We start from the raw sequence: 16,433 nt of genomic DNA on the forward strand, positions 1-16,433 counted from the left end.
TTATTATTATTATAATTATTATAATTATTATTACTCGTAATACTAATTACTTAAATTCTCTCAATAATCATGCTACGAGGACAAGGACTGTATAGACTGTATACTTTTTGTATACTTTGTACTTTTGATATTAACAAATTCGCGTCAATTCGTTTCTAATATCGCTCTCTTTCTCTTTCTCTTTCTCTCTCTCTCTCTCTCTCTCTCTCTCTCTCTCTCTGTCTCTCTGTTTCTCTCTCTATCTATCTATCTCTCTCTTTCTCTTTCTTTCTATCTATGCATCTATCTATCTACCTATTTATCTATCTATCTATCTATCTATCTATCTGTGTTTTCTATCGCAAAAAAAGAAAAAAAGACATACTCGATGCTCGCAGTTCTAGACATAAATTAATATGAAAAAAATTTGTGAAACGTATTATAAACAGATTATTACTATAATGACTATAAAAAGCATGATCGTTGGCCATACAATGGAATATATATAGATATATTATATATATATTTATGTTAATATATAAGACTCTAGGTAATAAAATAAAAAAAAAAATAAAAAAATAAAAAAAATTAAAAATAGAAAAATACAAGGAAGTAAAGACGGCAACGACGACGACGACGACGACGACGACGACGATAAGGACGATAATGATGATGATGATGATAAATACCTGATACTGGTGTTCTCTGAAACATTTTAAAGGAGATCCTCCGAGATCCGTGAACGAATGCTTTTACTAAGAGCGTCGTAAAAATTAATTTTCGTATCAATATAAAATCAATAAAAAGATCCGAAAGAAAAACATCCCGATATATGAGTGTGACTAAAGTGTTCGGGGATCGAGCCAATCGTTGACAAAATCAAATTAATTTCTTAATTTACTATTATTATATTCCTTTTAAATATGGATTTGAGAAAAAGAAACGAACAAAAAGATGTAAAAAGAAAAAAAAAACAATGAAAAAAAAAACGCTCGATCATTCCGTAAAGAGGGCCCAAAAAATTATGTAAAACGGCATTTAAGAGACGCACCTTAAAAAAAAAAAAAAAAAAGAGAAAGAATACTTTCAGAGATCGCTAATTTATCTCTTTAAAAGTATAATAATAATAATAATAATAATAATAATAATAATAATAATAATAATAAAATAATAATAATAAAATAATATAATAATAATAATAATAATAATAATAATATAATAATTAATAAAAGAGAAAAAAATTAACAAAAAGAAAAAAAGAATAAATAAAATAAAAAAGTTTTAATGTTATATCGTGGTCGATTAAACGATAAGAGGTCAACAAATATACATACACACAAATACACACACACACACACACACACAAATAGAAAAACACACCAACGCATACGAACTAAGAAGACCATCTATAATAACGGAAATTTAGATTGTAAGAACACACATTTTGTATCTGTAATTGTAGATACAATGCAAGAGAGAGTAGACAAGAGTAAATAAATCTAACTAAGAATTCAAATGATATTAATATATAGAGATCTGTATGTATAATTAATCGTAAGTTCATTCTCATCGCTATATTATAACTTAGATATACATATACATATATATATATACATATATATATATATATACTTACATACATATATATATATATATTTATATATATATATATATATATTATATGATTTTTGAAATAAAACATTTGTTTTAAATATACATGTCGATGATAATATAAGTTAAGAAACACGTGATCATTCCTAATTTCGAAGTTCCACCGACTTTTAAAATAAGTCTATGTGTTTATTATTTAAAAATATTGTATAAACATATAAACATGTTTATATATATAAAGAAAGAAATTGTTAATGAATTACCAACGTTGATTAAGATTAATTTTAATTTCTTCTTCGTTTATCATTTTATACATATACACATATTATATATATATATATATATGTATATATATACATATATATATATATTTCTTTTTTATATGTATACCAAACGAACAGAAACAAAATAATTTGTTTATTCCAGTATCGAAAAAGCATCGAAAATAAATGAAAATATTTTTCGATTATTTACAGGTAGTTCGACGACTAGGAACCTTGGCGAGTCGTGAGTATTGAGTTATTTTAATCATAAGATTTGAAAAACTAGCTAGCCGGTCGTTGCACCATGGATAAATTTTGCACTATTTAATCCATTTCATAACTCAACCCCCATTCCATCGAGTTCACCGTTGGATCAAACTTTTTTATTTCTCCTATGGGTCGTAACTAATACACATGCACTATCCTTTTCGCTATATTAGAAATGGTCTATTTCGTTCGAAAAGAAGGAAAAAAAATTTTATTGAAACCGAAAAAAGTGGGAAGCTTTAATACTGAAAGAATTTTTATATTATTTCTACTACTATTACTACTATTACTGCTACTACTACTACTACTACTACTACTACTACTACTACTACTACTAATACCATAGAGGAGCTTTTCGAAGAAGAGAAAATTTGCAGAAACAGATGAGAACGAAAACAAAACCAAAAAAAAAAAAAAAAATTGCAATGTTCATTAGAATGCAAGTATGTTGCACATATTTTCAGAAAGTTGCTAGCAGATCCAGGAGCAGCTGTTACTCTTCTACATTTTGGAAATTCGGAAACTACGAACAATGCCAAAACGCGAAGGCAAGATGTAGTTATTAACTTTTTTTTTGCCAAGATTTTTATTTATTTATTTATTTATTTATTTATTTATTTATTTTTTAATTCATTCATACATCTGTCCTCGAGAAGCTTTGTCATTCTTTTTGTCTCTTTATTCTCTTATCAAATATCATTCCAATTCATATAGTTCGATACTACGAATAATCGTCTTTTTAATGATGAAAATGCAATTTACATACATGTAAATAGATTACACTAATACATACATATACTAGTATATATATATGTACAATTATTTTTACTAACTGATTGCAACAAAGATTGAACTTTGAAATATTCTTTCATGCACTCTAACTGTTTAAAATAAAACAGAAATGTATTTGCTAGGTCAACTTTTTTTGTTGGTGTTGGTGATATAAATGTTATGCAATGGTGATGGTGTATTATACATACATACATATATATATATATAAAAGAAATATAATTTAAATCATATGAAACATTGAATATATGTAACATGAGAGAGAGAGAGAGAGAGAGAGAGAAAGAGAGAGAGAGAGAGAGAGAGAGAGAGAGAGAGAGAGAGAGAATATCTCTTATCTCTTAACATGTAGCATTAGTTTATATAATCGTTAAAATAGCACGTGTTTTACTCTATGACTGCTTTTTTAATAATGTCAATGTCAAGTACTATTTATCAAGCTGTTTCTAAAACGTCGATTAATAAGACTAATACGTATTTTGTTATTTTGTATAATAATAACAGATAACAATTTTTTTGTGATACAATACGATATGCATACATTGCTAAGAGGTATATGTATCGACAACGGTAAGAATAGTTTTTTTCTTTATTAGTAGCGACACGGAAAGTGCAGGCAGATATTCAAGGACAGAAGTAGATACTGCATCTTCTGGACGAGGACGTAAACCAAAAATCAGTATTACTCAGCTATTCAGACGTAACAAGGATAAAGTATCTGGTGCTGATACGGATACTATGAGAACTGTCGTTACAGTTGACGACGAAAAGGTAATTAATTCATAGGTATATTTAAGATACTTTTTTTTGTCTATGAAAAATAGAATTGTATAATTTATATATGGAAGTTTTCTTAAGAAATAATATTGTATCCTTCAAATGGAAATTTTATAAGAAATAAAAGTTTAATAAAATAATAGATATATATACAGGATCGGCCAAAGGTTAATTAGATGAGTCAAATGCTTGTAGTTTTACAATCTGATGAAAACAAAAAGGTCTTACCCTAAAATGCCTCGAAATGGATGTAATTGATTTTTAAAATCATCTAGAAACTTTTCGTCCATCTTGCATATATAGAAATTATGAAAAATGAAATTTTTACATTTTTTATTTTAGAAATTTAAAGGAATAAGATTGTTTGATTTTATGTAGAAATTTGTTTTAAGAAATAACATTATATAATATTTATATAGAAATTTTAGAAGAAATTTTATAATAAATATCGATAGAAGCTTAGAAAAAGTTAAATAAAAGTTTTTTTTTTTTTTTTATAGATTCAGATTTATACCACTGCTGTGTAAAGGTCTTTCAATCTCTTTTTTCTCCCTCTTTTCCTCTTTCTATCAGTCTCTTTCTCTCTTTCTCTCTCTCTCTCTCTCTCTCTCTCTCTCTCTCTCTCTCTATTTCTATCTCTATCTATCTATCTCTCTCTTACTACTGAGGTTTAATTGGAAAATTATTTCTGACAGGCTACAATTTCGAAGGCTATTACATAAATTTCCTCGCCTCCACCGAGTTGTCCGGGAAAACGTAAATAAGTCTCCAACTTCTCCGTCTTAAAACTTTCGAGACTCATTAACAACCAAAGGAATATTTTCAAAGAGTCTTATAATCCTTGTAATTTGTGTGAATGAAATCAATCTTTAATATTGCCGTGCAATTTACATACACGCACTAGAAATCTTACCAAAAAACCAAACACCTAAAAAGATGTAGAAAAAAGTTTCTCCTTTAAAATCGTATTCGAGGATCAAGTCTTTATAACTTTTAATTTTAGAGATGTTCCGATGTAAATGAAGATGCCTATTAACAATGTAGAAAAGAATTATATCGTAATAAAAAAACAAATTTGCTTATTTTAATTATTTATTATTTTATATAGTTTTATTAATCAATCACAAATTAAATGAATATTTGGAAATAAGATGATTTCTTTCTATAAAAATCGTTTATAACAAATTATCAATTTATTTTTGACAATACGTTGAAAAAAAAATTAAAAAAAAAAAAAATCTTTGCTTTGAAACGATATTCGATTCAAGCCTCTACGAGTTTTCATTCTAAAGATATTCCCATGTTAATGAAAGACGTGGCTATTGACAATGTAGCAAAAAGGGATTGTTAATTTAATAAAAAATTGATTTGTTTATTTTAATAATTTATTAATTTATAAAATTTTATAAATCAGACGCAATTTGAATACCTTTCTGTTATAAAATAAGATGAAATCGTTTCGTACGAACTTTGTTTATAAAAATTGTTTATAACAAATTGTTAATTAATTATTAACAATATGTAAAAACATAGAGGAAATTCTGCCCTTTAAAATGATAGTCCATTCAAGTCTCTACGACTTTTACTTCCGAAAATATTCAATATAAAAGAAGACGTTTACGTTAAATCACCGAACTACATAATTTCATTCAATTTACTCATTGACACAGTGACCTATATAAATTCTGGGAAATTACGCCAAACAGCTGACGCGCTACTACTACTATACTATTACTACGATCAGGTGTTCTCGTACAATTTATGAATGAAAACCTTTCGAAGACGATATCTTCGGAACGGAAAGTCGTAGAGACTTGAAACAAAGACCGTTTCCAAACGCAATTTATTCTTTATTTATTTAAATATTTCAATTATATCGATATAATAAAATCGATTTTATTAATAATTTTTATAATTCTTGCATTTTCTTATTCTTTCTTTTTTCTTTTTCTTCTCGTAATAAGATTGTCACTACAATGAAATCTTAAAAATTTTTATTATAATCAGATAAAAATTTTGTTTTGTTTATTTAAAAAAAAAGGTATAGAAGATCTACTAATCGTCTCGATTGTACGAAATTGAAAGATCGAAAACTTAAAAAATGTTTGCTTTTTGTAATAAGAATTCTGAGCTTACTTTTGCGCTTACTCCATATTTTTCATTATCTTGACCTTATCTTACACCATAATTATACGTAAGCATAGAATAATGATGTAAGATAAGCAATGCAGTGTAAGCTAAAAAAATCATAACTCTCTTACTACTACTACTACTACTACTACTACTACTTACTTACTTACTTACTACTACTCTAACTACATTTTATTCGTATCTACATTACGTAAGAATATTTAAATTAAAAAATCTCCTAAGTCCTACACTAATAATAATAATAATTTGTAATTATTATAATTATATCGAATTGTGTGTATGACTATTTTAGCTTCAACTAAGCGAACAACAACAACAACAACAACAACAACAACAACAATCACCAACGCAAGAGAGTAGAATAAATCCAGCAAGTAGCGAAGGTGGAATAGTTTATGCCGAATTGGATCTAACTCAACAACAACAAGGTGGAACTCCGCGACGTTTGAACGAGGACAAAACCGAATATGCAGAGATCTTATATACAAAACCAGAAACAGCTAATGAGGAAACACCGGATAAATAATCTCTCGTACAAATTACGATCGTTAATATTTCAACTCGTTATACACATAAAATGAAATGACAAATCTTCTCTTCGTATTAGTGTTGCTTAATCTGATCACGCGACGATTTCGTGTACTTATCAACAAATTAACTTTAAGAGAGTAGCAGTTGGTCGTTATCGCATATTTAGATAGTATACAAGGGTCGAAACATTTTTTTATTTTTTTATCTTTATTAATTATTATTATCATTATCATTATTATTATTATTATTATTAATATTATATATCCTTTTCTTTTTCTTTTTCGTTTGATTAAACTTTCTCGATCATTTTTTTTCTCTTCTTTTTCTTCTTTTCAATTAGTCTCTAGTCATACTTATTAATGTCTCGAGTATGCGATCATGAAAGATCATGAATAAGAAGTAAAAAAGTAAAGAAAAAAAATATTGAAATTATTCTAAGACCATAATAGTATGTATATACTATCTAAATATTATTCTATGTATTGTATTCGAGCACATATGTACTTAACAGAGCACGAGATGCTTTTTCTTTTTTCTTCTTTGTTTTTTATTTTAATGCTCTTCTTAGTTTATCATTGTTGTTCGATCAAAGAAAAGAGAAAAGTGAAGAAAAAAAAGGAAAGGAGGATTTGACTAATCGTCTATTTTTTAAACAAGAAATCATACTACTCTTTTGTATGACGACGATTCTTTTTTATATCGTATTCGAGCATATATGTACTTAATTAAGCAGAAAATGTTTTCCCTTTTCTCTTTGTTTTTTATTGTATTAATCTTTTTAGTTTATTATCGTTGTTCGATCAAAAGAAGAAAGAAAGGAAGGAGAGAACGATTGGACCAAATCATGGTTCAATTTCGAAACAAAAAATCTCTTTTTTTTTTTCAGTGAAATAATAATTACATTAGTTATAGGTACGTAGTATTTTTTTGTAATAATAATTTGTACAAATCTGTTAAAATCTGTCCATGTCCGAACGTAATAATTTGTACTTACGTTAAAAAAAAAAAAGGAGAAAATAATCGGTATATTTTATTTATTGTCTAAATCATAATAATCGTAATATCTTATAACGTTCATTCTCAATCTCGATAAAAACTAAATTTATCTGATACTGATTTTTTATAAATTCAAAAAAGAAAAAAAGAGAGAGAGAGAGAGAGAGAGAGAGAGGGAGAGAGAGAAACACACGTGTATAAATTAAAACATTCATACCAATTAAGTTCATTAAGTTCGTCCAATGAATTCCAATTAACGTTAAACTTTGAATAAATATAGCTCGTTTTGTATTTTTGCCTTTAATAAATAAATATAAAAATCTTCGAAAACAAAACAAAACAAAACAAAACAAAAAAAAAAGAAAAAGAAAAAGAAAAATATTTTTTTTAAAAATCGTAAAAAATAAGAGATTACATATAAGATCCATACAATCGCTTAATTTTTATCGTATAATTTTTACAGTAACATTATATATAATTTTATTTGGAATGGATTCAACAAGCAAGTACCGTTGAAATCGTATGATGTTTTACGTATTTCTTTTTCTTCGTTACGTCTCTTTTGTTTCTCCCATTGGTTTTCATTCGTCGTCTGTCGTAACCTCGTCCGTTGTAGCCTCTGTAATTTCTTCGTCGTCAGTAGGCTCAATTTCTTCGGGAGACTCAGTCTCCTCTACAGGCTCGGTCTCTTCTCCAGGCTCGGTTTCCTCTACAGGTCCGATCTCCTTCACAGCATCTGGTTCCTCATCTTCTGGATGAATCGTCTCTTCCGCATAAGTTGGATCAACTTCTAAATCTTCGTCCTTTATATCTTCAACGATACGTTGCGGTAGACGATGTTGATAAGTTTTATAAATTTCATCAGTCATGTCGACCGTCAATTTGTCAAATTCAAGAGAAGTTTGGTCCCTGATAAATCTACGAGATTGAGAACATTCTAATGGTCTGCTAATCATAAGAGTATCGGCACTAGTAGTAGATATATCCAAATGACTCATAAAATCTATTTCAGTAGGATAATCGTCGCAGAAGTTGAGTATATCGTTGATCGAACTTTCCGGATAATGACGTGCTTCGAAGGTGTCAACCATACTGTCTTCACATTTTTCAGGAATATGTTCAAAGATCGTAGGATCGAATATTGGATAGGGTTTGGATATGTGTGCGTTTTGACCTAGGTTAAGATGCCACATAGTGCTAACGAGCATGCTATTCAAATTCTCTTTCTTCAATCGAGGAGCCAAGGACGGTAATTGGGGATTTTCCAATTCGTTGCCCTTTACTATACCCAGATTTACATTTCTATTATAACATAAATAAGAATCAGCATCCGCAACAGTTTGCCCTCCAGGAATAGATACGTCATATCCTTCGACTTTTCCAGGAGTAGTATGTATAGGTTCGAGAAGTACTTTCCTTTTCAACGAATATCCTTTGCTATTGCTCAACTTAAAGTTCTCTTGTTCGAAGATAAATGTCACAGGTGTGATACGAAATTCTAATCTCTGATTAGTATTCAACATCTTCGTCACTGCATAGACGAAAGAGTGAAAATTTTTACAACGTAAAACGTAAATAGCACCGCGATCTTTACCAAAGAGCGGCGGACCGATCCAACAAGGATCGGCCACGTAATATCCGTCCTTAGATAACAAAGCGCCTAACATGATTTTGTTGCACTCGATTAGAACGTTCGGTGCATCGTTGAATGCACTTTTCAAAGCGTCAGCCAAGGTCAATCTATTGCGACCACCATAGAGTATACCGCATATAGATTTCTGATAATTGATCGTCCAAACGTGTGGGAATATTTTGAAACACGGTTGTAAATTGTATTTGTTCAAATACTTGGAACATCTTTTTATTGAACTTTTCAAACTTTCGGTGTAGTAAGAGTCACCGCATATAACTGCTGAATCCAAAACGGCAGAATTCCATCTCGATGGGTGACTCAGATATTGCATAGCCAATACAGCGACACTAATAGCCGCTTGATTTTTACCAGCGCGATTACCAAATCTAGAATCATAACAACCGATCGTACCCCAAATCGAATAGATCAAATCGTTCACTTCGATGACATAATTGTTCCAATAGGATCTCATAGGTTTCCGCTCTTCTTCCTCTTCCTTGTCATAACGTTTCCTCTTGTATCTCTTTTTCAAACCTTTCTTATCGATTTTAACTATTTTCGGAGCGTGATCGAAAGTCCAATGATAATCCAAATAAATCCATATTGGATCTTCCTGGAAGTCGATGAAAGGTGACGCGTTCACCGATTCAACGTGAAGTCGATGTATAAAAAAGCCCGTGGTCTCTTCTATTTGATTGAAGCACATGTTCTTAACCATTTGGCAGATACTAGGAAAGATACATAAACAGGCCTTCCCATTGCTCGACACTTTTCTTCCTTTATCGTTACATTGATAAGGATCTAGATAGTAATAGGAGTTCGTTGATCTCGAGTACCAAAATCCATAGCAACAATTAGTGAATTGTATAATACCGCTACTGTGCATCATAAAGTGTCTCTTCAAATATTTCTTAACCTACAAAATAATACGTGGATACATTTAATCTAACGATCATCGAATCCAATTAAAATCTCATAACTGGTTTGGCTTACTTGAAGGTAGAAATCGTTTCGATCGATATGTGGATCGACAGTGAGCGTTACCAAACAGGATGCACAATCTCGAAAATCGAAAATTCTATTCATCAACGTTACGTTCCTCAATATGTGTTCGCTATGAAACTTTGGTTCGTGAAAGCCCTTGTAAAGGTTTTCAGCTACCTCGATCATTTTATCGATCATTCCTGGAAGAGGACTTTGAACGATGTCCCTTTTAACGATGACTGCCAAAATTGCTACGAAGTAGCAACGTTTCACTCTCGGCTCCTTCACCGTTTCACGATCGTTAAGCGCGACGGTCCCGTTGATGAAAATTGGTTTGGACTCGGGAACAGTAGGTTTGAATATAACTTCCAAATCGTACGGTTCTGCCTCCATTTTGTGTACCTCAGCCAAGGACGTCGTAGGTACAACAAATTCGTGTAATCCTTTGACATCGGAGCAATCGGGATCTAACTTTCGCGCGTAGGAAATTGTAATGACTCTCATGACAAATTGGATCTCCTCGGGTTGATCGATCTCCTTTACGACAATCCTCAAAAATTCATCGATGCACGCTGACGTAATTATCCGTAATATCTTAGTCCTTTTTATGATCCACCAAGCGAAATAATTCTCGTTGACCTTAGTTACGCCTATGTGACTACCTTCGCAGACGATAATAGCACCGGTATAAATGGGACTCTCGAAAACGTATTTCAAGGACATCGCCAAGTTCCATCCCTCGACAGCATAAAGTATACCGTAATGCAAGGGTACAAAAACGGCCCGAAATATATAATTGGCGATCTCAAATTCGGGCAAGAGTCCATCGGACATTTCGACGACGGTCGAATCTTCCGTGGCTAATATACTATCGAACGTATAATCGCAACTAGCATCGAACAGGCCTTTGATGGTTCGTACAGACCAGAGCACAGGATCATGGATCAATGACCAAGCTATTATGCAAAGATCGATAGGAGTGGTCACGGACACGTGTTCCCTAAATTTTCTGTCGTATGGTTTCTTTCGTATCATTGACTTTATCAATTTGTAAGGATCAGTATTCTCTTTCCCGTGTCGAATATGTTTCTTAAACGGTGCCAACACCGGTCTCGTTATTTCATTTTCTAATACTATTACGTCTATCATCGAAGCCTCGTAATATCGAATTGGAGAAAATCCTGGTACGGTCGTGTCGTGAACAACGTCCAATTTACGTTCCTCTGTTACCCATTCCGTCAATTCGATCAGTGACGTTTCCGATTCACTCTTTTTTATATCGTCGAAATCAGCCGAGTCCTCGATCGGCACCTCCTCCTCTATCTTCTCGATGCAATATTTCGTTTTCTTTTTCTTCTTCTTTTTCTTCCGACATTTCGTTTCCATATGAGCGATAAACAATGTGTACAATCTATAAGGTTTCTGAATAGACTTTCCTAAATTTTCTTTCATCCTTTTCAACATCGACGACAAGTCACAAAATTTCATCAAACAACTATATCCCTTCTCATCCGGTTTACCTTCCTCGTCGCAGCCATAAGGATTGAAGAAATAATATCGATCGTTTGCTTTCCAAAAGCCATAAGAAATATTCGTTGTCACCAATATACCGGTTTCATTGTTATCCAAAAAACTTTCCATTACATTTTCAAATTTATCCGATTCACAACTCTCTGGATCGGCATATTGGAATTGTTTCATGATTACGGTATACTTCGTATCGAGGATCTCGAAATTATTAAACCATCTTAGAAGTTTGTAACGTAGCTTGCCTACGCATTGATAGATCTTATCGGCTGCATAAATAAATTCATCTAAATTGTTTTGACGAAATTTATTCACGTCCATGCGAATTTTTGCCAACAAGCATAAGATAGCAGCGTAGTAACAGGACTTGAAGTGAGACGGTTCGATCGCAACACTATCTTTAAGGCACATGTTCGATCGAAGTATAGCAATATTATCCTCGATCACCTTTAAAGTATGATTCGAAAAAGAAATTATTACGTGCGTGCACGAGTGCGTTTACTGATTAAAAAAAAAAAAATAAATAAATAAATAAAAAAAATAAAAAGAAAATAGAAATGTTTCGTCACCTTAAATCCGTCCTCTTTCTTTTCAAAAGGTGACTTCGATTTAGAACTTTTCGTTTTCGCACTTGTTTTTATTTCTATTATGTCATCGGTAGGTTCCTGCGTTTTCGACACCGATGTATCTTTCTAAATACGTAGTAAGAAGAAAAGGATTATCATTCGATTATAAAGATCTTTTTATAAAAATTACTTTGCTATGAAAATGTTCCTGAAGAAAAAAAAAAAAAAAAAAAAAAAAAAAAGGAAGTCAATCAAGCATATCTAATATAAAAATCTACTAATTAATAATTGATTCCAATAATCGTAATAGCCGACCTGTTCAAAGGGTTTGTAATTTGGGAAGAGCATTTCAAAGAGTACATTTTCGGTATCACATAGAATTTTCTCCGTAACGGGCTCTCCTTTTTCACTTTTCGTCAATAGACATTTACGTTTTTTCTTTTCGAGACAATTGATCGGTCTTTTAACATAAATTGGCGTTTTAATAATAGGACCAAGTGGCAATAATTCCGGCATAATACGTATCCCCACTGGTACCTCAGGAATATCTTTAGAAACGTAAACGTCGCCTTGATCTTTCGATATCAAAGTAGTATCCTTATCTAAATCGAAATCTTGAATGTATCTGTCATTGATCGCTCTGAGCGGCATCAAACAAATCGGTAAATCGCGCGAATAAAAATATTTCTTGTCGTTGAGTTTAATTATTTTCGTTGGCTTATCGTCCGTGGTAGGTAATACTTGTGCTTTGGTTTGCAAATAGACCGGCGCTATACCAACTTTCTTCTTAATTTCCAATCTAGAATCGATCGAGAATCTGGAGACCAAAGAGTGAATAGATCTTTTCGCACGTTTTGCTTCTAAAAGAGTGCCAAGCGTTGTTTTCGGTGGCATCACGTACGGCGGTGGATGCTTATATTTTAATTTTTCTAATATCCTTTCGGGATGTACGATCTTTTGAGTAAATTCATCCTCGGTTTGTATTTTGACGTTGCCAGTTAATAGAGCCAAGTTCAAACGATAAGGCGCGTCAGGTTGATCCTTTTCCTCTATTATCAAAAATGGAGAGACTATAGGTTTCTTTTCTGCTTCTTCCAAAGTTCTCAAATGTGCCTCGACTAAAGTTTCTGTGTCTTCCTCCGCTTCTATTTCCTCTTCTTCTTCTCCTACTTCCTCTTCTTCTTCTCCGCCCTCTTCTTCCGCTCTCGTTTCTTCTTCTACCGTAACAACATCCTTCTCCGCCTGCATTTCCAATTTCTCTTTCTCTAATTGAATGAGATCGTCGTCGGTGACCGGTAAGAAACTAGTCTTAAACGTTTTCACCATGCTATCATCAGGGATCTCAACGCGTTCCGTAACTGTATATTTATCAGGTTGAATCGAATCCAACGAGACGAAATGAATAATGAAATCGTTCTCGTTATATTCTAATACACCGTAAATAACATCGGTTAATTCTTTAATGGTGTCAACGACCGCGAAAGAAGCGGGATAATTAAGTAGTCTCCAACCTTCCTCGTCGCTGCCATAAGGATTAAATAAAAAATATTTGTTATTTTCCTTCCATATACCGTACGTCAGTTTCTTATTTTCCAATACTAATTCGCTGTAATTATTGAAATAACATTCCAACGCCTCGGCCAAGTTGACAAGAGGATGAGCTTCCCCGGTGATAAGATTCATTTTGGAATTGAAAACGACGTCGTTTTCGGCGAATTTCAATCTAATCGGTAACATGGATAAATCCAAATGGCTTGGCGCCGGTAACCTTCTTAAAATTCTTGCAGCTTCCTCTTCTTCCTCTTCCGCTTCTTCCTCCTCCTCAGCTTCCTCTCCCTCTTCCTCCTCTGCCCTTTCTGTCCTGCGCCCTTCTCTTTCTTCCCTCAACATGGGTTTACCTTCCTTTATCCAATCGATGATATCCTCGAAAGTTTTATTACCAATATCTATGATCTGATCGAGATCTATGTTTCTCCACTCCGATGTATCCTTCAATTTTCTATATGCCAATGCTACCAAAGCGATGATCAAACCTTGCTTACCTCTGTAGCGAGCTTGAAAATCAGGATGCAGGCAGTTCTTCGTACCTTGAACTATCAAACGATGCGGATTGATCACGTTGTAACCCGTAATTTGTTTTATTTCAGCATCTGTGATCGGTTCTGCTCCCACCTCCTCTTCCTCTTCTTCTTCTTCTTCTTCTTCTTCTTCTTCTTCCTCCTCTTCTTCCTCCTCTTCTTCTCGTTCCTCTTCTTCCTCTTCCTCTTCCTCCGCCTCTTCTTCTCCCCTTACATCGGTAGGTGCCTTTACTGGAGCTGCTACAAAAGTTCTTGGCTCGTCTTCCTTAAACATGTATTGATTTGCATCTTTCATCAGATCCGGACACTGTGTGTCGACATCGCGATATTTATCCAATTCATATCGTATTTTAGGTGTCATGTCTAATTTCTTTTCAACGATCTGTGGAATTATCGTTACGTCTAGCGAGGGTCTACGATTCGTATCTTTCTCTCTGTATATAATTTTTTCGAATGGACCCTCGTGTACCGTACCGGTCTTCACGTAAAGTACCGTGATGCCATGAATCAAAAAAGGATCTCTGTCTTTGCTAACGGTGTTCTCTAAAATGGTTTCGACCATTTGATTGATCGAACTGTTCATGGTAACGCATGCGGCATCTCTTGCACCGTACAACTTGGCTCGTTCCTCGGTATAATTTATTCTAAATCCTTCATCGTCGCAAGCAAATGGATCCATGAAGTAATACGTGTCATCTTGCTTCCAGATTGCGTAATAAAACTTTTTTATGTCCAATATACCTGCCTTCTGCGTTTCAAAGAATTCACGTATCCCACTGTCCATAGCAAGTTTACCCTTTTTCTTCCCATAACCGGGAATTATGTTTGGACGTAACTTGATTTTGGCCGAGTAAACACCTAAGATCAGATCGCCCATTACGTCGTCCAAACGCAGCTCGAATTCTTCGTCGGCTAAATTCTTCTCCAATACTCTGGCGAGATCTATCAGATAGATGTTAGACTGATTGAATATCAAATCGATCAGAGCGGTAGTCCACTTGTTCGTATTGACCAAACAAGAATAAACCAGAGCGGCAAGTGCTATTATAAGATGCCCACGACCGCGAAGTATCTCCGGTATTGCAGGATGCATCAAATGATACGATCCTTGAATAACGGCACGAAACTTTTCTTGAATTTTATAACCACTTGGTCGTCTTTGAGGTTTCCCAAGAGCTCTCTTAGGATCCTCCGATTCATCGGCTAAAGAATATGGTGTCACTCCGCTTATAAATATCGGATAAATTACGAATGGTTCGTTGTTGACGTTACTCTTTTCGAGTATTATAAAATAAACTCCTATCAAGTCCTTGAGTAAAAATAATTTAGCCGAACCGTCTTCGCCATCTTTAGCTGGCTCGCAAGTATCTGTCCTAGCTTGGCCATCGAAGATACTGAAATATCTTGGCTCTTTCCAAATTGCCAAGTTCAATACGGGCGAGACCAATATCCCCGAATTGTACCTTTTGAAGAAAAGCTCCAACGCTTTGACCAAGTGCAATTCGGTTGGGTCTTGCGAACGAAATTTCCCAGCGTAAGATGGATCCTTGATCGTTACGTTAACGTTTAATTTGTTTTGAACGAATACGAGCCTCTTTAAATCCAATATCGATAAACGCCTACGATCATCCGTTTTTATATCCTTGTAAGATTCGCAATAAAACGAATCACCGTCTTCGATTATCTGATCTATCACAGACTCGTTCCAACATCTTGACTTGTATACCGCTGTTGTCGCGAAAGCAGTTATCGCTATAGCACCACCCTGTCGTTAATGAAAACACGTCAGCCAAAAGTATTATTTCGAACGTTAATGAAATCTACGTACGATAATTTTTTGATCATAATTCATGATTAATATCCTAGTACCTGATGACCTCGAGAAAGTGGCGAAAATTTTAACATGTTCATATGAGTTAATCCAGAACGTAGCCCATATTTAACACAACTTGGTAATTCCGCTTTTAACGCGGTAAGTGAATAAGTATCGTGATGTATATCGAGAAGATCGTATAACTGTTCGTATTCGTTTTGGAGGTTCTCGTCTAATTCATCGGTACTCGGTGCATTATTCTCAGCAGCAATAACATCCTCTGTTGTCCTACCAACTGCATTTATCGTTTCAGCTGAGACTATTTTCTCGCATTTGTCAAGTTGTTTCAATTTCTCTCGTAATTGTAGTTTCTTCATTTTTTCTAATTCCGCACGTGTTTTTTCTCTCCTGGCATCATCCTCCTCCATTTTTATTTTCTTTCTATTCTGTTATATTTTTAAGATTTTT

At 33.2% G+C, this 16,433-nt stretch overlaps 2 protein-coding genes across 8 annotated transcripts in view; one reads left to right on the forward strand and one right to left on the reverse strand.

The window, feature by feature from the left end:
* The window catches only part of LOC122634561 (fasciclin-3), a 270,154-nt gene extending 262,766 nt beyond the window's left edge, over positions 1 to 7,388 (forward strand). For 5 of the 7 annotated variants that reach the window (XM_043823609.1, XM_043823610.1, XM_043823614.1 and 2 more), the window contains 4 exons: positions 2,067 to 2,097; positions 2,585 to 2,668; positions 3,506 to 3,680; positions 6,130 to 7,388. In XM_043823609.1, the coding sequence (XP_043679544.1) occupies positions 2,067 to 2,097; positions 2,585 to 2,668; positions 3,506 to 3,680; positions 6,130 to 6,363 (524 nt within the window). In that variant the 3' untranslated portion in view covers positions 6,364 to 7,388. Of the gene's footprint in view, positions 1 to 2,066; positions 2,098 to 2,584; positions 2,669 to 3,505; positions 3,681 to 4,381; positions 4,600 to 6,129 lie in introns of those variants that run through there. The other 2 variants (XM_043823615.1, XM_043823613.1) reach the window with 2 other exon arrangements.
* Positions 7,389 to 7,866: 478 nt separating this feature from the next.
* The window catches only part of LOC122634559, a 32,796-nt gene continuing 24,229 nt past the window's right edge, over positions 7,867 to 16,433 (reverse strand). The window contains exons 4-6 of the mRNA XM_043823607.1: positions 12,078 to 12,200; positions 9,991 to 11,955; positions 7,867 to 9,913 (exon numbers count right to left, since the gene is read on the reverse strand). Coding sequence (XP_043679542.1) covers positions 7,946 to 9,913; positions 9,991 to 11,955; positions 12,078 to 12,200 — 4,056 coding nt within the window. The 3' untranslated portion in view covers positions 7,867 to 7,945. The remainder of the gene's footprint in view (positions 9,914 to 9,990; positions 11,956 to 12,077; positions 12,201 to 16,433) is intronic.

This window comes from Vespula pensylvanica, chromosome 15 (genome assembly GCF_014466175.1).
Source record: "Vespula pensylvanica isolate Volc-1 chromosome 15, ASM1446617v1, whole genome shotgun sequence".
Classification (NCBI taxonomy): Eukaryota; Metazoa; Arthropoda; class Insecta; order Hymenoptera; family Vespidae; genus Vespula; species Vespula pensylvanica.